At 42.0% G+C, this 25,890-nt stretch overlaps 2 protein-coding genes across 3 annotated transcripts in view; both read right to left on the bottom strand.

Moving 5' to 3' along the window:
• MRPS6 (mitochondrial ribosomal protein S6) overlaps window positions 1–25,521 on the bottom strand; it is a 50,257-nt gene extending 24,736 nt beyond the window's left edge. The window contains exon 1 of the mRNA XM_077342638.1: window positions 25,296–25,521. Within this exon, the coding sequence (XP_077198753.1) occupies window positions 25,296–25,340 (45 nt within the window). The 5' untranslated portion in view covers window positions 25,341–25,521. The remainder of the gene's footprint in view (window positions 1–25,295) is intronic.
• On the bottom strand, window positions 4,002–25,451 carry SLC5A3 (solute carrier family 5 member 3). Of its 2 annotated transcripts, none has more exons than XM_077342620.1 (2): window positions 25,296–25,451; window positions 4,002–10,651 (listed from the first exon to the last, which is right to left on the bottom strand). In XM_077342620.1, exon 2 carries the CDS (start codon window positions 10,367–10,369, stop codon window positions 8,225–8,227), a length of 2,145 nt encoding a protein of 714 aa, XP_077198735.1. In that variant the 5' UTR covers window positions 10,370–10,651; window positions 25,296–25,451; the 3' UTR covers window positions 4,002–8,224. The 2 variants fall into 2 exon arrangements, with proteins under 2 accessions (XP_077198735.1, XP_077198737.1); XM_077342622.1 differs by lacking the exon at window positions 25,296–25,451 and adding an exon at window positions 12,356–13,160.
• Window positions 25,522–25,890: the final 369 nt, after the last annotated feature.

Genomic DNA, 25,890 nt, shown 5'->3' with positions numbered 1-25,890 from the left:
GGATTCTCAAGCCTCAACTATACTATACAAGTTAATGCAGGAAGAGACCCTTACTTTTTTGCAGGCTGGTATCGGATAATGCACACATGTTCTTTTGCAAACAGACTAAAGTGTGAAGCATTCCCTAAGTTAAGTTTATCTGACATGTTGTCATAAACCTCCATAATCAAAAGATGCTACCAAATAAATAAATAAATGATGAGACATTGGTATGTGCAACTTTGTTGTATTTCTAAAATAGCTTCAAAACTACTTGAACATGTATTTGTATTTTATTGAAACTTTGTACATAAGTTTTTAAACATACAGCAACTTCAACAGGACGAAATGTTCAAAAGTAATGTAAACTGCAAGAAACCATTTTAATGAGCCAAATACTCTAATAAGAGTTTTAGTTTGAAGACTAACCTAGGAGACAAACAATATACATACATAGTATACACAGGGCTAGGAATGAGAATTGAATTTTTCATCAGAGTTTACTTCAAAGCCATTTATAGCAATATTCAATACTCTGTATTAAACTACACTTTCTCTGACAAATTTCTGGTTGGATAGTAGTAATATGTAATTGAGGGATACTTAACATTTCTAGATCTACATTCCTACTAAGTTTCAAATAGATCTAATTTTCCAATCATGGACATTTTGTAAAAGTGACCCAAAATTCTGAAACCAATAATTATTTGGAAAGTTTGGATAGCATTGAAGAAATTTTGACAAGCTGCACAATATCATTAATTCTTGGTCAGTAATATATATTCTGTTTTTAAAGAAAAGAAAACGATCAGGTAATTTAATTGTATATTTATAAAAGCTGCAGAAGCACAAGAAAAAAGGAAAAATACTTCACACATCTAAAAACCTGTAGAATACTTATATCAAAAGGTACAAGGTAAAAAGCAGCATCACATTGATACTGTACTTAAAAATAACATGAAAATCAAGGATTTCTCTATCAATATTATAAAAGAATTTGCTTTCTTCTTGAAGAAGACTACTAACATTTTTGCACAGCAACTATTTTTATATCCTCATTTAAAAGTGTGACACTCTGTATTGTCCTACGTCTTCACCATCTTTACTCAATAACTATGCCCAGTGAAGCTGATAAATGTCATGGAAAAAGTGTCACCAGATGTCACTACGTAGCATATTTAGATTTGATGTCATCAGAACAGAAATTATTGGTTTTAAACCAAATATCCAAAATATTTTTTAAAAACCTGTTTTGGGGAGGGGGGGAGAGTAGTTAAGTGATTTCTCACAGTGAAAGTAAACAAATCCTAAGTATACCTACTTGCATTCTAGAACTATTCTTTACCCATAGCTAGCTAAAAAGCACACTGACAAATATCAAGTTAGACACAAACCATTTCTCTTAGAACATTTTACATACCTTTGATTTAGAACATCACATGTAACAGTGTTAGCTTTATTTTTAAAACATTTACTTTTAAGGGCACAGAACATACAATATATACTGAATAAACAATTAATATTTGCATTTTAAATACGTAGGTATGTTTTCAGATTTCCCTTAAAAAAACTAATTTTTGATGTCAATGTTTCACCCTTTTGCATGTATACAGTATATTAGAACATACTGTGCCAACATAACTCCAATGCACCATAACTTAAAGTGTAAAAGAATATCTGTAAGAAGCATTTAAACTTCTGTCTTACAAGGATTTCTATCAGTGATAGCTGATAGTCCATCCCTTTCCTTCTTTGGGAAAAAATCTACACTCGCCCGGTGATTGAGACACAAACGTACCACCATTCTTTGTCTTCTGCAATGGCTGTAGAAAGAGAAAGGAAAAGACAACACACAGCCTTTCTTCATTTTTGGATAGGAAAGCAGTAAAAGATAAAGAAAACAAGCTTTGGTAAGAAAGGGAATTTTAAATATATATTCCCAACACAGAGAACTATATCTTCTCTGACTACAGTGCAAAAAAAAGAGAAGAAAGAAAAGCCCTCATACTTTATAAAATAAAGCTAATATTATCTTCAAATATGCAAATAATTGTTTTTAAACAGATACACATTTTAAAACAAAGTTTGAGTCTAGAGGCACCTTTAAGACCAACAAACTTAAATTCTGGCTATCAGCTTTTGCACACTTCTAAAGATACATATGTGAAATGCACATGAAAGCTTATACCCTGAATTAAACTTTGTTGGTTTTAAAGGTGCCACTGGACTCAAACTTTGTTCTGTTGCTTCGCACCTACATGGCAACCCACCTGAATTTAACATCAGTTTGTTAGGAATGTCTGAATTAGTCTTGATCAAGTGTCAAGTTCATGTACAAGTCAATAGATTCCCACAGAAGTACAGAATGAACTCCTACAAAATTAAGAGGTCCATTGCTGGAATTTATACATGGCCCTGAGTCTAGGTTATAGCCATTGATAGAAGGGTTGACATAAAAAGCATAGGTCCCTATGAAGCAGTAGTAGTTTACAGGAAATAGTCCTTTGCAGTGTGCCCTTACAGAAAAAAAGAATCTTAATTACTATCAGGGGTTCCTTCTATCTTCACTGAAAATCACAACACCAAGCATATTTATAGAATAAAACCCATCTAATTCTAGCATAGTTTAAAAGAGAGCACATGTTGGAAAGTACCCTGATCTGGGTGGTACAGACCAGGGGTGGGCAAATTGTGGCCCTCCAGATGTCCATAGACTACAATTCCCATGAGCCCATGCCAGGGAATTGTAGTCCATGGACATCTGGAGGGCCACAGTTTGCCCACCCCTGGTCCACCCCTTTGGCCACCCAATCTCATCAGATCTTGGATACAAGGTTGGCCCTGATTAATACTTGGATGGGAGACTGCCAAGGAAGTCCAGGGTCACTGTACAAAGGCATCTCTGAATGTCTCCTGTTTTGAAAACCCTGTGAGATATTCAAAAGCTGAGTGCAACTTGACAGCACTTTCAACCACCATCAAATGTTGGGAATTTTGCAACAATTTTACAGTTTATAAACATTTATTACTATTAAAACAGCTTCCACTTAGCAAAACTGACAATAAATACGGCCCTGCTAGCAAAGTTATATAAACTTCTATAGTTAGGAAGAAAAACAGTTATGAAGTCATGAATCGTTTCTCTTAAGATTCTTTTTTTTAAGTTATACTCAGCACTACTCAGAAGACTTATATATCAAAGGGCTGTACAAACAGAAATCTGGAGAAACATCTCTGAAGAATAATGCATACTTGCTATTAATTACTTTACATATCCAAATCATCTTTGAAAGCAAAACAAGTCATCACTGTCATGGAATAAGCACTAAGCTAATTACTAAGCTACAAACTTCTGTGAAATAGGCTTTAGTCTTCAAGACTGGAAAAGACACAAAAAAGTATTTAGAAAAATAGAAATGCTCCTTCATGGCACAGGTAGAAATGTAGAGTCCAGGAAGTATTTTCATCACAGATGAGATGCGCTAACCTAATAAGGTTATATTTTGCTACTAAAAGGCACTGTAACAAACTACCAAACATTTACTCTCTTACTTTAAGGAAAAAGCATAATTACCATGTATTCTGGGAGAAATAGACAAAGAAGCAATAGAAAGGAAGCCCAATTAAATATGGTTCTTGCATCCCAACAGAGGACTGAATCAGAGGATACCCTATAAGTTACACTTCAAATATTTTTCTGCTAAACAAATCAACAGCAGGAAATATGATTACCATGCTTCATCATGGAGACTATACTTATCACCCATACGCAGCACACTATGGTATGCAGTAACAGTTTTTCTCTCACCATTCTAGCAATATACTATGCCTCCCGATATTTTCCCCAACTGCTGCAGTAATCTGAACTAGTTTTCCCACTGCTGTATTACCTAACTACCTTTGACAAGTTCAATTATTGGCAGGGATTCTGGGTAGGAACCTGCCAGTCCATGCTCAAAAGCAAGCGGAGATAAGCATATCCCAAAAAGAAAAAAAAAACAATAAAAGCTGTCTTATTGGACAGATTTTGTAAGCCACACAAGCCACACGTATTACAGGGCAAAGCAAATATACAGATCTATGTCAACCAGGAGGTAATTTTCTTCCTTGGACCTTGACAATGTTCTATGTGGCTGTCTAAGTAGTCAAACAGACACATATTAAGGAGAATATGCAGAATACTGTCACTTGAACTATGGCAGTATTGCATGAAGTCAACATAAAACCAAGCCAAACCAAAATAAATTATGCCATACATTCACAATACTGCATAAATGTTACGATAACTGGGATTAAGACAGAGTATCAGACATTGCTATTTTATTGTGGCAGTAAGGCCTGAAACATGGCTTAGTTTATACAAGGCATCTAGGGAAAGATCAAAGGGTGGGAGCCATACAAAGGATCCCTGAGCTAGCCTACCTGCACTTAACAGCTGGACTGCATTCAACAGTCATTTCTGCAAGTGTCAGCATAACACACCAACGCTTTCCAACTTAGTAGCCTTTCCCAAAGCTGGCAGATCTCCTTCATTCCCTTTAGTCCTGGAAGGCCACTGGTTTAAGCAGGAGCTTGGGCTAGTATGTCAGGAAACCTCTCCGTTTCTCATTAATTGCCATAAAATGTCTCTAGTTATTACAGGGCATTCTGCTTGTTACATTACAATAGCTAAGCAAAGTTTAAACCACTAGTTTTATTAATTTATTTGTATTTCAATGTATATACCACTCCTTCTCAAACCTGTAATCGCAAGATGGTTCTGCATATGCATCTTTTATCATATCCTGGCACCTGTTAACAAGTGTTACCTTACTAACCAAGGGAATCTGCTGAAGCACTCTGATTTCTATCATAGTAATATGATTAAGGATAGCAATAAGGATGCTTTCCAAGCCATTACTTATTCTATATGGTCCAAGAGGCTGCCCTGGGCTGAGCATTCAGAAGTATAATTAAAAGGAAAAAGCACTTTTTAAAGAGTTAAATTTGCAACCTCTCATTTATCATTACTATACCTCTAGCTACAGAAATACAACTGTTGCTGAAAGTGGAGCTCAAGCAAATTTCCTGACCTCAAAAAAGCACAGAAGATCCTTAGCACTGGACAGTGCTTCTCAAGAAGCATATGCAAGACATTTTAGTCTGCTTTTGTAGCCCTGTTCATACATCATACACACACTGAATGGACAGAAATGGAAGCAAGGCAGTGCCCACTAACCAAACCACGGTGTAGCGGTTAAAGTGACAAATTCTACTTCGGAGAACCCAGTTTGATTCCCCACACATCCACATGCAGCCAGCTGGGGGCGTTGAGCTAGTCCAAGTTCTAAGAGTTGTTCTCTCTTAGCCCCACCTACCTCAGTGGGTGTCTGTTGTGGGGAGAGAAAGGTAAAGGTGTTTGTAAGCCTCTTTGGGATTCCTTTGGGTAGTGAAAAGTGGGGTACAAAAAACCGCTCTTCTCTCTATATTCAGTGGAAGGCCTGATCAGATTTGTGTGTATGTAGACTCTTCCACATGACCATGAATGGTAAACAATGATCCAACTGCATACATACTTGTATGTGGATGATACACTTATATCATACCCCCTCTGAAACCACATAAAATATAGCTGGGTAACAGGTGCATACATTTCCCTCCATGTACAAATATTTGAACAGGGCTATCAAACACCAGTCAAAAAAATAAGCCCACATCTTTTAAAGTAGAAAAGGGATACAATATAATTTTTCTTCTTCCAGTACAAAAAGCAGCTCACATCTTTAAATCAACACAATGTTAGCAGAACCTTTGGTCCATCCAGGTATGGAGTAAACAGAGAACAGGGCTCTGCAGAAAATACTCTTATTTTGAAGACCACATATTCCCACATGAACCTGCAGTTAACATGTTCTGCAGAACCCTGTTCTGTTTGCCCCATACATGGATGAACCAGAGGTTTTGCTAACATCTTGTCTTAGACTATTTAGCATTTTAAAGGAAAGAACTACAATTTTGAATAGTGCCCGGAAAAGTCAGTAAAGTTTAAGATATCCTATGCCAGTTAGTTGTCCTGCTGTTGTATTCTGAACAATGTGAGGTTTCCAGTATTCAAAGACAACCTGTCAAAGAGCAAGTTATAGCAATCTAACCTGGATGTGGTCAGAGCATGAAAAACTGGGACCACATCTTGCTGTTCAAGGAATAGCTCGTACACCTCCCAAAACTGATTTAAAGGCTCTATAATATGACAGACCTGACATGCCCCCATCAGTAGGCACAGGCTAGCTGAAACTTTCTCAACTTTTTTACCACTGAGAAACCCCTGAAACATTCATCAGGCTTCAAGAACCCCCAGAAATGGTGCGATCATGCAGAATATGATTGGGAAGCATAGCTGTATACATGCTCACCTGGGACCCCTCCCCTTCCCACCCCCTCCAGGCTCATCATTGGCCATTTTTGGAGGGTGGGTGGGTTGGTTGACATGACCATATGTGGTCATATCCTTATCCATGTTTCCTCTATATATTTGGGAAACAGCCTCGGGGGTGGAATGTGTCCAGCTGTTCAAGCTGGAATAGGGCCAATCAGGATGCAGCCAGCAATGCTGGCTGCACCCTGATTGGTCCTGCCCCCACCCTCCGTCCTTGGCTACTAGCTCCAACCCTCCGTCCCTAGACACTAGCCACGTTCCTCTCAGACACGCCAGAGACAGAGAGAGACACACAGAGCCCTACCAGACCGAACACGAGCCCTCATTCCCTCCTATCACTCCTGTTGTGAGGGAGGCAGAGAGAGACACAGAGAAAGCTGCCCCAAGCTGCTGACAGAGACACAGAAAGAGTCGCCCCTGCTGTGACGGAGGCAGAGACAGACAGAGAGCTGCCCCACACTGCACACCAGCCTTCCTTCCCTCCTACTAACCAGCCCTAATTACCTGCTATGCCTTCTGCTGCGAGGCACACTGAGACACGCAGCGAGAGGCAGAGAGAGACACAGAGAGAGATCTGCACCTCCCAGTGTCCCCTAGGTACCTAGCACCCATTGCATTCCTGCTTGCAATGGGCTTTCTTGCTAATCACCCAATAAATGTTTAACAGATTTTAAAATATATATAAAAATTAATTAACTCCAACCCATTTGGGAAACCCTTCCAGGGCTGTCAAGAAACCCTAGGGTTTTTTGAAACCCTGGTTGAGAAAACCTGGGCTAGCCTGTGCCTGAGAATCTCAGCCTTGTCTGGACTGAGATTCACTTTATTGTCCTTTATCCAGTCCATTAACATTTCCAAGCACTTATTCTGAGCATCCTTTATCTACCTGACTCTGATGAAATGTTGAGAGGAGTGTCATCAACCTTCTGATGACATCGGCTTTCTGGGTCATATCCATATGTAGATGCTCTGTTACTAATTGCAAACTGGACATCAAATATAGGTAAGCAAGGGTAAAAGAACTTTAAAAGAACAACACTGGTTTTATCTAGGAAGAACAAGCAATTTTAGGATTCTGCCATGCAGATCTTCAGGTCATTTGACATACTAAGAACACAGACAAATAAAATAATGTGGAACATCCTGATTTGTTGGAAACACTATTAGAGCTGGTGTTTTAAGAATACAAATGAAGAAAAAAAGTCAGTCAAATAACTCAGAACATGACTTCTGGGATTCAAAATATTCTAAAGCAGGGGTAGTCAACCTGTGGTCCTCCAGATGTTCATGGACCACAATCCCCATGAACCCCTGCCAGCAAACGCTGGCAGGGGCTCATGGGAATTGTAGTCCATGAACATCTGGAGGACCACAGGTTGACTACCCCTGTTCTAAAGCATTCTTCATAGTTAAAATCTTCTTGAAGTGTTAAAATTTAATATCAATACAACCCTTACTTTTGCTTAACCTTGACTGAGTGCTTTCACATTCCACCTTCAAAAACTACAGATTTTTAAACTTTGGTATCTTAAAATCCACCATTTAGTACAGCACTAACAGTGTCATTCTAAGCAGCATTACACCATTCTAAGTCTATTGACTTCAATGGAATTACAAGGCTGCAACTCTGTTTAGGATGGCACTGTAAATCACGCATCATTCCACACTACAGCAGAATCTTTCTCATTGGTTGAAAAATAATTTGGCTGACATTAATAATGTAAAAGATGCCTGAGATGTATGACAGAAACACACATATAGATACATAAATATTTTTCCAAGGACTAATATCTCTACTTGTATTTGTTTGACCATAAACTCCTCATTCACTCACAAAGAGAAATAAACAAACATGAATATTCCAATTGAGCACACACAGACTAGTCCAGTATTTAGTAATAATTTAACTTTTGGAGTCTCTTCCAGCATTTGTAGACAAACAGTCTCTTCTTCTTCCTTATCATGGTTGACTCTTTTGTTCATATTTTTACTCTTAAAGCCACAGAACCAATTTATGAATTTCCAGTGTTTGTCACTTTCAGTCTCTTTATCAGTCTTCTTCGCACCCATAAGAGCCACTTGTCCATTTGAATAGCAATCTACTGGTGTTTCAACTTCAGAGTTACTTACAGAAATCACTGGATTGATGTCATCTGTGCAAGTAATTAGAAGATTGATATTTTCAGGTTGCTCACTTTTAGCATTTTCTTCAGATTTACCATTTGCAGAGGTATGATTAGGAGTCTCATTGTATTTCAAGATGGTCTTCTCTTGTGCTTTGAATGAATCCTCTGCTGAAGTGCTTTTCTTTACAGTCCTGTTTTTAACAGACCAGAATGTGGTTGTCCTGATTTGTTCCTTTGAAGGTGGTTCTGTAAGAAGGCTTACAACTATAGCGACAATTCCAGTGATCCAAAACAAGGCAGTAGCAATATACATGTAGTGGATACTTTTGATGAAGACTGGCCTAGTATCAGGTTGGTTACATTCAGGAACACGATAGATAAACGCCAATGTCAGTCGTATAGCTCCCAGGACAAATCCAACCATTCCACCATAAAAGGCACCTTGCTCATTGCAACGCTTCCAAAATATGCCCAAAAGAAACAGAGCAGCCACTGGTGGAGTCAAATAGTCTGCTACCTCTTGAATATAGAGATACATTTGGCCTCCTTGCATTTCCACAATTATTGGGACCCAAGCAATACTTATCACAACCATGAAAGCAACAAACATCCTTCCTACAATCATCAGTTCTTTTGATGATGCATTCTTGCGTATGAGGTGTTTGTAGATATCGAGTGTGAATATGGTACTGGCACTGTTAAATATAGAATCCAAATCACTCATTAATGCTGCAATCATTACAGCCATCATAAGTCCTCGCAGACCAACAGGAACAAGCTTCATAACCAAACGTGGATAGGCAATGTTAGAGCATCCAGCTCTGCTTCCACAAACTTGCATGCAATGTTCTGGATTAATACATGCAATATCATCAGCAAACAATATTCGTGAAATCATACCTGGAACAACTATAATGAACATAGGCAAAAGCTTTAGAAAACCTGCCATTAGGGTAGAGCCTTTGGCATGAGAAATATTTTTTGCTGCTAAAACCCTCTGAACAATGACTTGGTCTGCACACCAGTACCAAACTGAGGCTGGAGTCTGTCCCAAAAGGAACCCAGGCCAAGGAATGTCTTCATCGGTTGGTTCCCGTAACATTTTTAGTGAATCAGGCTTCGGGTCAACATGACAGGAATTTGTACTAGAAAGGTTGTATGTCAGCATGATTGATGTTATATTTGGTGATGCTAACATGTACCTTCTTTTAACTTCTTCAAACCCACCAACTTCTATAATACTTATGATCATAAGAGTGAGTGCACCAATAATCATAAGCAAAGCTTGAACAGTGTCGGTATAGATAACTGCAACAAGACCCCCGGTCACTGTCAACAATGCAGTCATTCCAATCAACAGTATAACTGACAAATAAAGATTCCAGCCTAGAGATTCTTGAATAAACAATGCACCTGAATACAAGTCTACTGAAAGTTTGGTGAAAATATAAAGAATCAGAGACAACACTGCAAAGTATACTTGAATTCTATGGCCTCCAAAACGTTTGAACAAGTACTCTGGCATGGTGTATACTCCAGATCGTATGTAGACAGGAACAAAGATCCATCCTAAGAACTGCAATAGCAGTAAGGCATTGAATTCCCATGCCCCTACTGCAAATCCACTTGCTGCTCCAGATCCTGCAAGCCCAATGAAGTGTTCACTCCCGATGTTGCTCACAAACAAGGACGCACCAATCGCTACCCATGTCATAGATCGTCCTGCCAGGAAGTACCCAGCTACCGTGCTTCGATTGTATTTCCACATGGCAAAGAAGCCTATGCACAGCACAAGCACAAAATACAGCACCACAATGGCAATGTCTGCTGGTTCCAAAGCCGCCCTCATCTTTGTAAATGTTCAAGTCCAGGTCACAGACCTCCAGCCTTAGTAAGACAACTCAGTTTACTTTTACAAATACTGTGGATCAAATTCTTTGTCCATTGCTTTGCTGTCTTGATGGCAGAAGTTGAGGTACAAACTTTGAGAAGACAAATTTGTTTTTTCCGCTTCTTAAATACTTAGCGTGCACTTTTATTCGACAATCCACAAGAGCATCACCATTAACTTTGTTGATGTAGGAGAAATTCTTAGTTGCCGCTAAGTCTAGTGAGGCCTACTGTACCAACCCTGCAAGGCAGCAAAAACAAAAGATAAAGATTTTATTAGAGAAGAATATCACTAATATCCAAAAAAAAATGAATTCTGTCTTAGCAAGTAGTTGACTAGACTTTCTTTCCTTCTGAATTTTAGGCAGCATTTTGTATCAAGGAAGAAATATATCTTAAACCAGTGAACAGGGTTCACTAATGAGCTACAAATGAACATTTGTTTGTTTAGAAGCAGCAGCCTGACTTGCAACAATATAGGTCCTTCTGGTTAAAAACAAAAAAGTTCAAACAAAACAACAGATATCATCAAGCTTTTATTCGGGTCATATTTGAACATATTAAGTTTACACTTGATTCAAATATAGTTTAAATTGTATCACTAAATTATATTACATTTTCTATTGACTTTAAGTTATATAGTAAAATATATGCCAAAATATATGGCAAGTGCTCAGTAGTCAACTACACAGTTGTTTCCCCTCCCTCCCCCCTCCTCGAATTAGTTTCATTGACTTCTCTAAACTTCTACCAATGCGAAACCTACTGAAGGGAAAGGTATTTGGAGACCACTTTGGGACTCCTTGGGGTAGTGAAAAATGCAGCAACCCCCCCCCCCCAGCTCTCAAACAGGAATATCACTCCATATGGCAGTTACATGGTGTATTTTTCCCATCTCGTTCAAATTACACAACTGTTTTAAAGCATGAGTGAGAAAAACAGTATACATATTTCTACCTCCACACGTCCCAGCACTGTACTGCATTTATTCAACTGCCGTGCTGACAAAGGAGAGAAGAGCCAGTAGATTATGGCAGTGGTCCCCAACCTTTTTATCACCAGGGACCACTCAACACCTTTTACTGAGGCCCGGTGGGGAGGGTAGTTTACTCCTCTACTCTCAACCACTGCCCTAACGCTCTCTGATCGCTATGGTAATGTTTAAACATCCCTTCAAAATAAGATACAGACACGCCACAACAATGAACATAAGGAACATTTTATTTTCATGGAAATTTTAACTCATGAGAAGGCATCCTTCAGGGCCCACCTCCAATTAGTCGAAGGACCACATGTGGTCTGCTGCCCACAGGTTGGGGATCGATAGACTATGGGAAGTCACATATGATAGCAAGATCTCAGGCAGCCAAACAGAAAGTATACAAGACAGACTTTAGTGTCAGAAATGGTAAAATGTATGACTGCTACATATAGTAGCATTTTTAATGGATCTGACTACAGCGTGTAATCAGTTTAAGTCTTCTCATTCAATAGAATAGAGGAAACACAACACCAGGCTGCTACTAGGGACTGTATATAGTGGAAGCGTACAGTATAGTACATACAGATTCTCCTATTCTGGATTCAACATATGACATACTTCACAAAGAGTTAGGTGGGCCTGCAGTTAAGCAACAGGGAGAAAAGGAAAGACATGGGAGGACCAGGCAAAAGCTACAGAATTCTTAAGTAAGCCTAGGCGGTCATATTCTATGGCACTAAATACAAATCCATCAGCTGTGATTCAATATTTGGTAACACTGAGTTTAATATGACCCTTTCTTATATGGGCATAGCTGCAGTTTTTCCTAATCTACTCCAATCATCTATTCAGTTCTAGCCTTCTCCTAACGGTACATACATACATGCATGTGCGCATATGTACACATACAAGATTTAACCCTGCCAGTTTATGGACATAAGTAAGATAGGAAAGACATTTTACCTAGAATATTCTTCACTATAGTAACCATCTTTTCCTTTAGAAGACTGTGTCTTCCTCCCCCCTCTCCTTTTTAAAGGTCAGGAGACACCGCTTTTCTAGTAAGGCAAAAACAAACTATAAACACAAAAGGCACACAGACATGGCCATTCATTAGCAAGTTTAAAGAGGACAAATATGCAAAGTGGATACATGGTGAATGTATAATGGAATGGGGAGACCAAAAAGAAAAGAATTTAAGCATGTGCAAAAGAAAGAAGACGCAATGAAGAAAGCAGAGTAACAGGCCACACAAATCAACATGAACTCAGGTTTAACTATCAAGTCAGGTTTTAGCTCATTGGATTCTCAAACCAAATCTTAGCTCATTGGGTTTTCAAATCATACACCATCTTATCCAAGAAAGATATGCAAGTAGCTGAAATTCCATTCCTCCTTGTATTTAGCAGAATGCTCCCACTCATTTGAAATCCAGAAACCTCAGGAGCAGAGACTGGGAACTGCTTATAAACTCATCCTTTCCTTTACCTAATGATGAAGGCTATGAAGATGGTCAGGAGTTTAGAGAAGTCATATGAGGAAAAGGTTGAGGAAACTTCATCTATTTGGCCTGGGGAGAAGATGACTAAGAGGTGATATAACTATCTTAAAATACTTGGAACAGAGTTGTTTTCTGTTGCCCCAGAGGGAAGGACCAGAACAAATGGGTTGAAATCAATTCAAAATAATTTTTAGCTAAACATCCTGAAGAAGTTTCTCACAATTAGAGCAGTTCCTCAATGAAACAGGCTTCCTCAGGTGGTGGGTTTTCCATCTTTGGAAGTTTTTAAGCAGAGGCTAGATAGTCATCTGACACAAATGAGGATTCTGTGAACTTCAGCAGATTGTGAGTGGGTGGGCAGGAAGGGATGTCCCAGTGTTTGTCTCTTGTGGTCCTCCTTGCATACCCAGGGAATTTCTGATCACTACTGTGGGATGGTAGGTGAATTTTATCCAGGCCAGGCTGAATTCTGGAGATTTTTGGTGGGGGGGAAGATCACTTGGGCATGAAACTGAGGTCACTGTGGGTAGGCAGGTAGTTGTGAGGATTGAACTTGATGACCCTGGAAGTCCCTTCCAACTCTATGATTCTATGTGCAAGCATATAAGTTAGTTCCAGGGCAGCATTACTGCAATAGGAAGTTGAGAGAAACAAATAAATTCAGTGAGATGATCTGGAGTTATTCAGAAACATATCAGTGGGCAACAAAACATTTAGCCAACTAAAGATTGGGGAGAGGATGTATTAATATAGTAAAGATGTATCTGTGGATTAACAGTTTCTGGCTATTATCCCACCCCAAACTGGCTTTTGGATGCCTAGTAAGGGGGTTGCACACATTTTTCTACATATGGATTTACATTCTCTAGATCAAATGGATCAATGTAAAAATGTAATGCCTGCAGCATATTAAATTCAGTGGTCACTTCAGAACAAAGCTGTAAATGTCTTCAGTGATACATGAGACTAATTCAGGGAGTGGCCCTGGGCAGGTCTACTCAGTAAGTCACATGCTATTCCATGGGACTTGCTCACGTGTAAGTGTTCTTCCGCTGAAATCAATTTAAACAGCCATAAGGAATAGTAAATGTAAGCACAAAGTAACATATATTGTTTAAAGATAGATTAACCAAAAAATAAAGTAAATATAAACACAAAGTTTATTAATTGGTACCAATACTAAGAAATATCCACTGTTTAAGAATGTTCAAACCAAATGAATAGAAAGTTTCATTTAAGTGACCAGTGGTCAGGATCTAGACCAAGATGACTGCAACAACCTCAGGATGTTTCAACACTAATATGCACATGCAACCAGTAAATGGCAAATGCAGTCCACACACTGAAACAAACTTCGAAGACCTGATCAGGCTGCCAGAGCAGGGGAGGAGGCAGGTGATTAAGTGCTGGAACAGCATGTTTGTTTGGGAATTTGAAATAGAGTGTGTGTGTGTGGGGGGGGGAGACAGGATCCCCTGGTCACCTGCATCACTCCACATGACATTTTTCTGTACAGTACATTCTTCTTTGAAGTGGCAATGGCAGCACAGCATGCAGTTTGGTGCTAAAGGGCAAAATTCAATCTGCACAAAGGGACATCAGTCCACAAAATATAAGAACTACTAATCTGATCAGATTTACTTAATTTAATTTTATTTTTATTTTTAAACATGCTTTTCTCCTATTAGGATCCTGGCCCTAATAGGAGAGAAGTGCATATGACCTTGACCAGGGCCAGGGCCTTCTTGGAGGTCCCAGAAGAGCTGAGTGCCCTGCTGGAGCTTTCTCAGTTCCACAAGGCCTGCAAAACTGAGCTCTTTCGCCAGGCATTTGATTGAGGTCAGAGCGATTAAGAGCTGGGCCCTCCTCGGCATAACTACAACACCATACGATTATATGATCCCCCTACATATTTCCCCCCAAGGCACAGGCTTTAAAGGAAGTTCCAGCAGTCCGGGACTAGGAAAGGTCTGGGGGATAGGATTGCTCCCATCTATTTATATACTCTATATTTTAAGGGTTTGAGTGTCTATGCTTTGTTTTTGTGCTTGTCTTATTGTAACCCACCACGAGCCAGTTGTCTTGGAGTGTAATCAATTCAATGCTGCTGCTGCTTACATGTCTCCCATCATTTTATTCCCACAACACACACCCTGAGAGTGTGTGACTGGTCCAAGATCACCCAGAAAACTTCCATGGCAGGGTAGGGATTCACAATCTGGATCACCCAGGCACTCTAAGCACCTGCCTCTCCTGTGTCACAGCAATGCAAAGAATTGAAATCATCATTATTAATTATTATTATTATTATTATTATTATTATTATTATTATTATGTCCTGCCTCCCCCCGGAGGCTTGAGGCGGGTCACATAAAATCCCCCAAAACCAAATACAATAAAAAACCTATCAAACCAAGAAGTTGTGACAAAAACTCATCCTAGACTAAAACCCAACATCACATCCCCATCTAAAAGGGAGGTGGAAGGGTGCTGGCAGAATTCACTACCGTCATTTTATGAGGGCGGGCAGATCTTCCTTGCTGCCCGGCCTCAACCAAAGACCTGGCAGAAGAGCTCTGTCTTGCAGGCCCTGCGGAATGCTGGAAGTTCCTGCAGGGCCCTCAGCTCTTCCGGGAGCTCATTCCACCAGATTGGAGCCAGGACCAAGAAGGAAATAGTGTTTTCAACAAATCAGGATGTTCCACATCTGTTAGCACAATCCCATAGCACAAGTATGCCAAATAAGAAAACTGTATGTTCTAAGTTATAAATGATGTGTTTTATCCTATTAAAGAGAAAAAATAAATACATTTAGGCTGAATTAGAAAGGAAATAGTGCATAGCTATTTTGATTTCCCTTAAATTCCCATCACCCCACCAGTTAAAAGGAGAAATTTTTTTCAGAATTTCTCAGGCTATTCAAGTCAAGAGCATCTGAATACTAGTATTATTGCTTAAATTCTTGTTATCCATCATAATTGTGTCTCACTTGCTTGTAAACTTACCCCCCATTGCAACAGTAACAAATCCTATGTTGAGCTGTAAGGCTGAGGTAAGCAAAAGGTAATTCAGACAGGCCCTCTCACAAAGGGGTTAGCTTCAAATGTGTTGTTAATTTACTCTATATTCTGCATGGTCACAGATGTGCTTTAGAGTTACAAAGCAAGATCATGAGCTCTTAAGCAATTCTGGAATAGCCAATATACATTAAAGGTAAAGGTAAAGGTATCCCCTGTGCAAGCACCGAGTCATGTCTGACCCTTGGGGTGACGCCCTCTAGCGTTTTCATGGCAGACTCAATACGGGGTGGTTTGCCAGTGCCTTCCCCAGTCATTACCGTTTACCCCCCAGCAAGCTGGGTACTCATTTTACCGACCTCGGAAGGATGGAAGGCTGAGTCAACCTTGAGCCGGCTGCTGGGATTGAACTCCCAGCCTCATGGGCAAAGCTTTCAGACGGCTGCCTTACCACTCTGCGCCACATTACGTGATCTTAAATATGCACATTTGAGAGAGAAGGTGGCATGGTGTAACACAATCTCAACAGATCTTCGAAGAGAGGTAAGGTTGGTATTTGGAAGGGAAACCACAAAGGGGATGCCTTCTGGCCTGTGTTCTGGGCCCTGAATGACACAAAGAGGACGACCAAACATTGATGAATTGAGCCATCCATTTCAAGTAGATGTGAAGTGCTCTGCGAACGTCCAACATGTAGCGGTCCTTGTTCCCCTGATTTGAGGGCTTGGGAAAAAAGGATGGTAAGACCACAGGTTGTTTCAGATGAAAGCGAGAATTGACCCTTGGGCATAAAACTGAAATCAGTCCATAGAGTCACAGAACCTTTTGCAAAGGTGCAGAGCTCCTTTCTAGCTGACAGGGTGGCGATTTCTGAAACACGCCTGGCCAACATAATGGCAACCAAGAACGCTACCTTCCATAACACAAAGTTCAATTCCACCAGTCAAAGGAGCTGTGAACGGGGTTTTTGTGAGGGCCTTGAGCACTATTAGGAGACTCTAGGTGGGAAATCTATTTACGACCAGTGTGTCCAATTGTGCAGCGCCTTTAAGGAAATGCTTGATGTCAAGGTTGTTAGAGGAGTTGGGTCTCCCCAGTCACAAAATGGCACTGATCGCAACCACCTGTGTGCTCAGAGTGTTGGCGTGAAGGCCCATTTTCCTACCAATACTTAGAAATGAAGTGACATCCTTGAAGGATGGTTGTCGTGGGTCAATCCTCTTGGTCACTGCCCACCTGTGGAAAGACTACCAGGTGTGGTTATAGATCCTTCTTGTGGATGGTCTCCAGGCCTAAATCATTACATTGATTATGTCTGAAGAAATGTCTAATCGCTGTAGAGAGTGTCGCTCAGCTTCCATGCCCTCAACTGCAGCCACTCCAGACCCAGATGGAGTATAGGACCCTGGTGGAGGAGATCGACCCTGCATGGAAATGACCACTGTTGCATCGTGGTCATCTGAATGAGCTTGGAGAACCACGGTCTGGGCCAGAGTGGTGCCACCACCTTCCAACAGAATCAAATGAGAGGGGGCCACAGTGATAGTGGCTCAACACTATCACTGTGCCCCCCTCTCATTTGACTCTGTTCAGCAATCTGCTGAGTATAGGTAGAGGAGTCCCAGAGGCCAGGTGCACATAAGCACATCCTTGTCTTTGGCTTGATCGTAATGAAACCGGGAAATGAAGCGCTGTGTTTGAGCATTCTTTGGAGTTGCCATCAGGTCCAACACCAGCAGACCAAACCAGTGGGTACTCCGGGGGAAGATGACCTGATTGAGAGTCCATTCCCCCGGATTCAAGTCCTGGGGGCTGAGCCAATCTGCCTGATGCTTTGCTAGGCCTTGGATGTATTCCACCTTCAGGGTTACAAGATGCTTCTCCACCCAGATTACAAGGCGATGGGTCTCCAGGTAGAGAGTGTGAGATCGTGTCCCTCCCTGCCAGTTGATGTGTGCTTTCGTTGATGTGTGCTTTCGTGTGCTTTCGTTGTCCATTCGGATCAGGACATGGGAGTTGTGGAGCATGGGCCAAAAAGCCCAGAGGGCCAAGTGGACTGCATGTAGTTCTAGCCAGCTGATGCTTTCTTGGGCTTCTCTGAGAGTCCGCCACCCTGGGCCGCCTGCCCGTTGCAACGTGTGCCCCAACCAAGTTGGCTGGCATCGATGGTAACCACCATTTGTGGTGGTTGTACAAAATCCATTCCATACTGCAGATTGTGGACTTGTGTTCACCAGTGCAGTTTCTGGTGGAGGTGTGCTGATAGAACCACCTTCCTTGGTCATCTACATGCAATATCGCATTAGAATGGTAGCCCACTGGAGCGGTCTGGAATGTAGACGTGTCCCCAGCACAATGTTGATTGTGGAAATTATCAGACCGTGCAGCGCAGCCATGTGCATGAAGTCCATGCGGGTTGCCACAATGACCTGCGAGGTGAGGTACATAAGCTTGAGTTTTTGTCCATCAGCAGGAAGACCTTTGCCGTGTTGGTGCATAGTGTGGCTCCTAGATGCTGGAGAACCTGGTATGGTTTCAACTGGCTCTTCTTCTTGTTGATAAGGAAGTCAAGTTCTGCGAAGAACTCCATAGACAGTTATGTGACGCAGTGCAAGGTAGCAGCATCCCTCACCCTCAGGAGCAGGTTATCGGGGTAAGGACATAGGTGGACCCTGAGCTGACAGAGATCAGTCACCGGTGCCGCCATGACCTTGGTGAACACCCATGATGCAGCAGACAGCCCAAAGGGCAAAACTGTGTATTAGAACTGAAGACCTGTGTGGCAGAACCAGAGGTAGCACCATGAGTCCAGATGGATTGGGATGTGAAGGTACGCCTCCTGAAAGTTGAGTGATGTCAGCATGTCTCCCTGCTGAAGGACCTGAAGAATATAGCCCAATGATTCCATTCTGAATTTCTGCTTCTGAACCCAAAAATTGAGTGTCTTGAGGTTCAGGACAGCATGCCATTCTCCGAACTTCTTGGGTACAAGGAAAGGAACGGAGTACATCCCTCTGTGTTGGCATTCCTTTGGCACCTCCTCAATGGCTGATGGTAAGTAAGTGTTGAATGGCCTACAATAGAAGGTGAGCAGGAGATCGGGGACACCTTGAAATGATCTGGGGGGGGGGTTGCCTGAGAACTCAATGCGGTAACCCTCTGATATAATCCTGAGGATCCACTGGTTGGAGGTGGAATGGCTTCACATGTCCTGGAAGGCACGGAGCAAGCCCCTGATCACGCAGTCTTCTTGCCTTCTTCTTTTCCTTCATCTCCACCAGGACTCGGTCCAGGTTTGATTCCAGGAATAGGAGCCTGCTGGAGAACTTGGATAATGACAGGGTGGTCTTGGATGTGGTGTCCACCTTCCAATGCTTGAGCCAGATGTTGTGCCTGATGGCGATGCCAGCCACCTGTGCCTGGGCAGAAAACTGTATGGCGCCTTCTGAAGTGTCTGGGGCAAGTTCTGCCACCCTTTTTATGTTTAGGATGGTTTGTCTAGTTGATGGTGCAGTCAGTTCTGCGGACTTCAACATGTTGTCTGTCCAGATCACAATGGCTCTAGTAAAATTCACCATGGCAGCAGAAGCTCTGAATGCTATGGATGATGCTTCATAAGTCTTCTTCAGCGCCTGTTCATTATGCATATCAACTGAGTCCTTCAGCGCATTGTCACCATTAGGTTTGTGTGCTTCAGCCTCTGAAGTGGCCGTTCATGCTTGAAGCGGCCAGCGCCACAACGCAGGGGGAGGGGTGGCACCTGCGTGCAGAGCTCTGCACCTGCATGCATGTGCTGACTGGTGCGCTGGCGCCACCTGTTTCCCCACCCCACGGCACTGGCCACTTGTGTGGCATGAACAGCCGCTTCGGCAGCCAAAGCACACAAGCCTAGTCACCACCCTTGGTGAGAACAGCCCCAGAACGTAGAGTGACCACAAGGGATCAATGAGGGGGGCTTTCAGGTCCTCCATGGGCTCTTCAATCAAGGCTGAGCTTTCTATCAAGGATAAGAGTGTAGTTGTGTAGCTGGCAGTGCCCATTCCGACTTGATGACATCATTGAAGATGTCAGGAAATGGGTGAACAATTTGAACAGGCCTGGCCTTCTTGAAGCCCCTAGTGTCTGGATTAGCAGATGCCTAAGATCTAGGCATGATGGGTGGAGCAGGGTCTGAAGGGGCCCCTTTGATACTTCTTAGATTGAAGTCTTCCTTTTCTGATTCCTCAGTCTCTAAATAATCCGAATACAGTGGCAGATCCATATCTTTCAGTGCCTCTGGGCTGGAGATGGCATCTCAGTCCTGTTCCTCCCGCCTGGGGCTGCGTAGGGAGGAGGGACTGGTGGTAAGTCTCCTGGCTTTGAACCTACACTCCAGGAACAAGTGTTCCTCCTTGGCCTCATCTTCCTCCCTGCCTCACCGGCAGTTCCTGGGTAACTTGATGGCATCCTGCACCCACCCCTTCACCCTGCCATGGACACAGCTCAGGGGAAATAGAGCTCTCACGGGCCCTGCTGGGGTGGCGGGAGTGGTCTTCTAGGCCTGCGGCAGCCTCCAAACTGCCGACCGCCAGCATGGAATGGTGGTCCTGACTCCAGTGAGAGGGCAGTGCCATCTTGGAACAACGGCCGGATTCCTCATGTATGAAATGGGCTCTCGAAGAATGGTGCACTAGGCCTTGTGGGGGTTGGGGAATTACATCCCAGGGCTCTGGGCTACCCCCACCGGGCCACAGATGGCTGAGCTCCCACCGCTGACTTTTGGGACTTAACGGCAGGGCTTGCCAGCTCTGTGTGTCTCCTGCGGTGGTAGGCCAGCTGGGTTGATGAATCCTGGAAGTCTACCTGAGTGAGCAGAGGTGTGGCTTAACCACCTTGGATGACTTCAGCCCCACTGAAGAATGGCAAACCACCAGCATCCTTTGCAATAATCCTAGTAACCTACATCCAGAAATTAGTAATCCATCATGGGCTACCTGATGTCCATCACAGCCTTGCAGCATTTCATGTCCATTATCAGTTGTCACATAAAAGAATTAGGCCTCCAAATAAGAATTCAAAGAACACAATTGCTTCAGTTAACCATCCCCGAGAGGTAATTATACCTGTGCAAGAAAATATTTATACATTTTTAACACCATCAGTGAATAGTTGCTATCAAATATTCTCCCATAGCAACAGAGGCAACGATTCTTCAACATTACTCCTTCAAGCAAATTAGATAATTTTAATTGTTTTCTTTTGGAGCTTACTCTTGGAAGCAAACAGCTATTGATCAGCAACAGTAAATTTTAATGCAAATACAGATGCCCCCAATTATTTTAGTACATTTTCAGAAGAAACTTTTAGGATTCAGGCACATGCTAATATTGTGTGATAACTAACTTTTAAATGCTGCCCATTGCCTATGAGGACAGTCCCAATTTTTTCCCTACCTTTCATCAAAACTGATGCTACAACATACACCAGGTGGCAGATGTCAAAAACAAAAAAACTTTTTTTATCAATTACTGAATTATCTTGCAGATACTATGAAGCCCCCTGTCCTAATCTTAAATAGTGGACCCAAAAGGATATTATATTTAAAAAATGATTGGTTTATCAATGGTAATCTTACATTCCAAGATTGTCCTAGTTCTAACCCATAAATGCCAAAACACAAACAATTACACCCAACAGCACATACATTTTCTTTTTATGATGCAGTAAGGGTAAAAGTTTAACTATTAACGGAATGAACATATATGACTTTTTAGCACATCAATCCTGTATTCTTTTCCTATAGCTTCATAATCATGGTTTACACTTTTTGTCTTATTCTTGTGCTGGTTTGATTAAAATCTCAAGTTTAAAAAAAAACTTCAACTTTATCATATTTTCCTACCTAACTTCTCACTATGATAAAGCCTTGCATTTCATTATTGCATGCTTGCATACTTATCTTACATACAGGTAGAGGAAGTTCATTAAAATACTCCCAGTCTCTTTTATCGCTTGCTGCTCTAAACCATTTATGAATTGCTGCTGTTCTAAGTGAGAGAATGGTAGATCTCAAATCAATGAAGTCTGTATTCCAACCAACCTCAAGATTTCTGGAATATGCTACTCAAACAGTTTCACTTGTGTTTCTTCTGTGTCCCACATTTATCTCCAGACCTTGTCCTTGTCCAGAACTATTCTTCCCTAACAATCTTCTATTCATTTGACTTCAAGGACTGCTATTTATTTCTTGCCACTATGTATTTTTAAATTGCTGTTAACAGGCATTTTCATCCACAGTTTGAGAACAATTATCCTCTCTGGTGACACCAGGTGGCAGATACCACCAAATCAGTCCCATTGGGAGACAGAAATATTAACCTAAAAAAATAGTACAGAAACTTCTGGAGGCCCGTAATTACAAGTGTGGGTCCCTAATTCATGGCCTGCTCGAACTCCTCTAAAAAGCTTTTCTTAAACATTTTGAATATATCTTCTGACACTGTAGAATCAAAATTTATAATCCCTATTCTATGGGAAATTATCTCAGAACTATAGGGCATCTTAATTAAATCTATCTTTTAACAGTTTTACTTCAAAAAGCATTTCTTAAAAAACGTTTTCAAAATTCCTAATTGTAATTGTTTTAAAATTACAGATTTTACCTACCTTCATCTTCTTTCCCCCACTGAATACATATATTCATGTATTGCATTTAAAAAGTAAAATTATTTCTAAACTCCCATATCACTTGAGATTATGTTTAATTTTATATTAGACATTGGAGTTGGTGGGTCAGATACACATCCTTGTGTGTGCTAGAAAGATACAGGGTTCTATTTCTTCTTAAACTGCTGTCACCCTCTCCGGGCTATTAAACAGAGCAACAATGAAGGCTGGCACATCAAGTCTCTTTAAAGCATGTTTACCTCAAAGACAGTGCCAGTGGACTTAAACAACTTACTCCTAAGGAGGTTCAGGCTACAAGATAAAATTCTCATACGAGACTAAACTCATTGCTAAACCATGAGAAAGCAAATACTATGAATCCCTCTGCTTTACAACTACGTTAGTAATAAAAATAGTTCTTTACACCGGTTGGCTCAAGGGTATCAACCCAGAATTGACTTGAATAACAGGAGCCACTTATGACACTTCATCAACTATGTTTGCATGTCTAAAGAAATGGGGAGGAATACTGTACTACTCATGCAATAAACCTTACCATGGACTTTTAGAAACCACCCTGAAGTTAATAGCTAAACCGAACCTTAATCCTGCATCTACGTGAAAAAGGTATAATGGGGCTTTTTCTCCCAATGGTGATCCAGCATTTTCATACCAGTTTACAACTCCACATATATTCATTCACAAATCTCCAATAAGACAATCTTAACACTAACCCCAACTCTGATCCAAAGAATTCCACATGCTGCTGTATAGGAAGATGGTAAGTACTGGCAATTTAATAGCTTCTAATTTTTCTGCCAGATATGGTTATTCTGACAATAAATCAGGTGCAACATGTGACTGAGCACTTTTTCATACTTTAAAAATTACAGCTCTCAGAATATTAGAGGTTCTTACAAGCCACAGTACTCTAAATTATGCTTGAAATATTGATTATTGTTTTCACATCTAGAAATGTTCGGAAAAAATGAGGCAAGGAAATCACATATAAATTTAATAGAGGCATACAGATACACACAGAACAAGCAGAGGATCAAGCATTCCAATTATTTATATATTTATTTGTATTTATATACCACCCTCCCTTTTGGCTCAGTATATAAATTATAAATTATGATGATTGCATATATATTTTAAAAACACCAAAGCACAGGACCCAAATGGAAGCTACTATACATTTGCAGACAACTGGACATAAAATACTTAGACTGTAGTTTCTAACTTGAATAACCTAACTTTCAAAGCAATCCCAAGCAGGTCTTCTCAGAAGTCTAAAGGTAAAGGTATCCCCTGTGCAAGCACCAGATCACGTCTGACCCTTGGGGTGATGCCCTCTAGCGTTTTCATGGCAGACTCAATACGGGGTGATTTGCCAGTGTCTTCCCCAGTCATCACCATTTACCCCCCAGCAAGCTGGGTACTCATTTTACCGACCTCGGAAGGATGGAAGGCTGAGTCAACCTTGAGCCGGCTGCTGGGATTGAACTCCCAGCCTCATGGGCAGAGCGTTCAAACAACATGTCTGCTGCCTTACCACTCTGCGCCACAAGAGGCTCATTCTCAGAAGTCTACTCAGGGGCTTATTCCCAAGAAAATGCTCTTAGGAGTTCCATAAGCAAACCTACAGGCTGCTATATTTAAGCAACTAAGCAATTTTGTCAGAACACAGGGAAATCCTTAAATATTACTGATACTGTTTGAGCATCATTTGATTTTTAATATCCATCACTTACCTATGCTAAGAGTACACATTCAACTAGTCTGAAGATTTTTCAAGAGACCAGTTCCCAGAAATGAAGCATTTTAAAAAACAATACCAAGACACTCAGCAATACACAGCAGCCACCATTGCTGGGATATTAACACACCACTATTTACATTTACTTCCTGACAAGAGTGGAATGACAGGGCTGATTTCTACTTTTCAATATCATTATTAATAGGATATCTCAGTGAGTGTAAACACTGGCAGAAAATTTTCCTGTCACACAGAGCCCTACCAAAATCTGTGTTTATCCATATACTGGAAATCTAATCTCCATAGAGGAATAAAGGGACGCTCTATCAATAACATAACATATTCCAGCATCTCTTGCACATCATAATAACTTTCAAAGCCAGCACAAGCATTACCTATTCACCTGAGAGGAAGATTAAACTTTTTTCCCCTCACAAGTGTCGTCAAAAGAGGGCGTCTGTCTGAAATTCACACACAAACTACAGCTGTGCAATATATATATATAATATATAAATCTTCTGAGATTGCTGATCATCTTCCTTTCGGCTAAATAGGGGCAAGCAAAGGCTGCAAACAGGCAGGCCAGCTACTGACACGGCCAAGCAAGGAAGGCGCTCCTGCACGTGGCCGGTTGGGCCCTTCCTACTACACAGCCTATCGAGGCCCCACATTGTGTAAAAGCAAACCAACTAATTAAGCAATGAGCTTCTTTATAAACTGGGAGGAAGCCCGAGTCTTCTAACACTAGGGAAAGGGAGAGCAAACATACTGGGGGCGAGGGCGCGAGAGGTGGCTTAAGAAGCCGCAGGATGATGCCTTCGGAGTCCGCCCTTAAGAGGGCAGCCGGGGCTCCTTCCTGCGCCAAGCAGAGCGGAAGGGCACTCCGAAGGGGAGAAAAGGTCAGCCCGGCAGTCAGAGGCATGGCGAGGAGCCCCTGGGAGGGCAGGACGCGGCCTCCCTCCCTCCCTCTCACTCACTCACCCTTTGCATGGCTTTCAGGATCAAAGCCATCTCATAGCGGGGCATCGCTGCAGGCGGGCCTCGTCGCTCGGGAGCCTAAAGGAAGAGGAAGCGGCGCCCACCCGGTCCGGTCCCCGGCAAGGCGGCAGCGGGTGTGTGTCGCTGTTTAAAAGGCGCCGGCGGCAGCAGCGCACGCCGCCCGGGGCCGCCCCTTTCGCTCTCGTCAGGCGCCGCGGCTGCTTTGCGCTTCCCCTCCTGGCTCAGCCGAGCGGCTCCTTCCCGCCCGACTCCTCTTGGCTTCCAGCGGCCGGAGGCGGGAGAGCGAAGAGCCCTCAAGTGTCGCTTCTCGTACTGAGGGAGGCGGCCTGGAACCGCGCGCGGAATCCAGGGCTCCAAGCGCCGCCTCCTCTGCCCAGCCCGCCCTTCTGGATTTTTCTGGGGCTGCAGCTGATACCGCAAGAAGTGGAAATTTCCACGGAGGCGCCCCTCCTCCCATGCGCACTTCTGCTCCCCTCCCTCTCCAGGCCACACATGGGAACGAACCGGCGAACGAGCCCTTGCCTGTGCAAAACTGCCTCTCCCGTGTATGATACCGCAGGTAGCCAAGCACCCGCAA

The sequence above is a fragment of the Paroedura picta genome, chromosome 6 (genome assembly GCF_049243985.1).
Source record: "Paroedura picta isolate Pp20150507F chromosome 6, Ppicta_v3.0, whole genome shotgun sequence".
Lineage (NCBI taxonomy): Eukaryota > Metazoa > Chordata > Lepidosauria > Squamata > Gekkonidae > Paroedura > Paroedura picta.
Note: the sequence above shows the minus strand (reverse complement) of the source record. Positions and strands in the feature narration are given on the sequence as shown.

Coding starts and splice junctions, on each gene's coding strand:
- SLC5A3 (XM_077342620.1), bottom strand. CDS start 10,369: ATGAGGGCGGCTTTGGAACCAGCAGACATTGCCATTGTGGTGCTGTAT.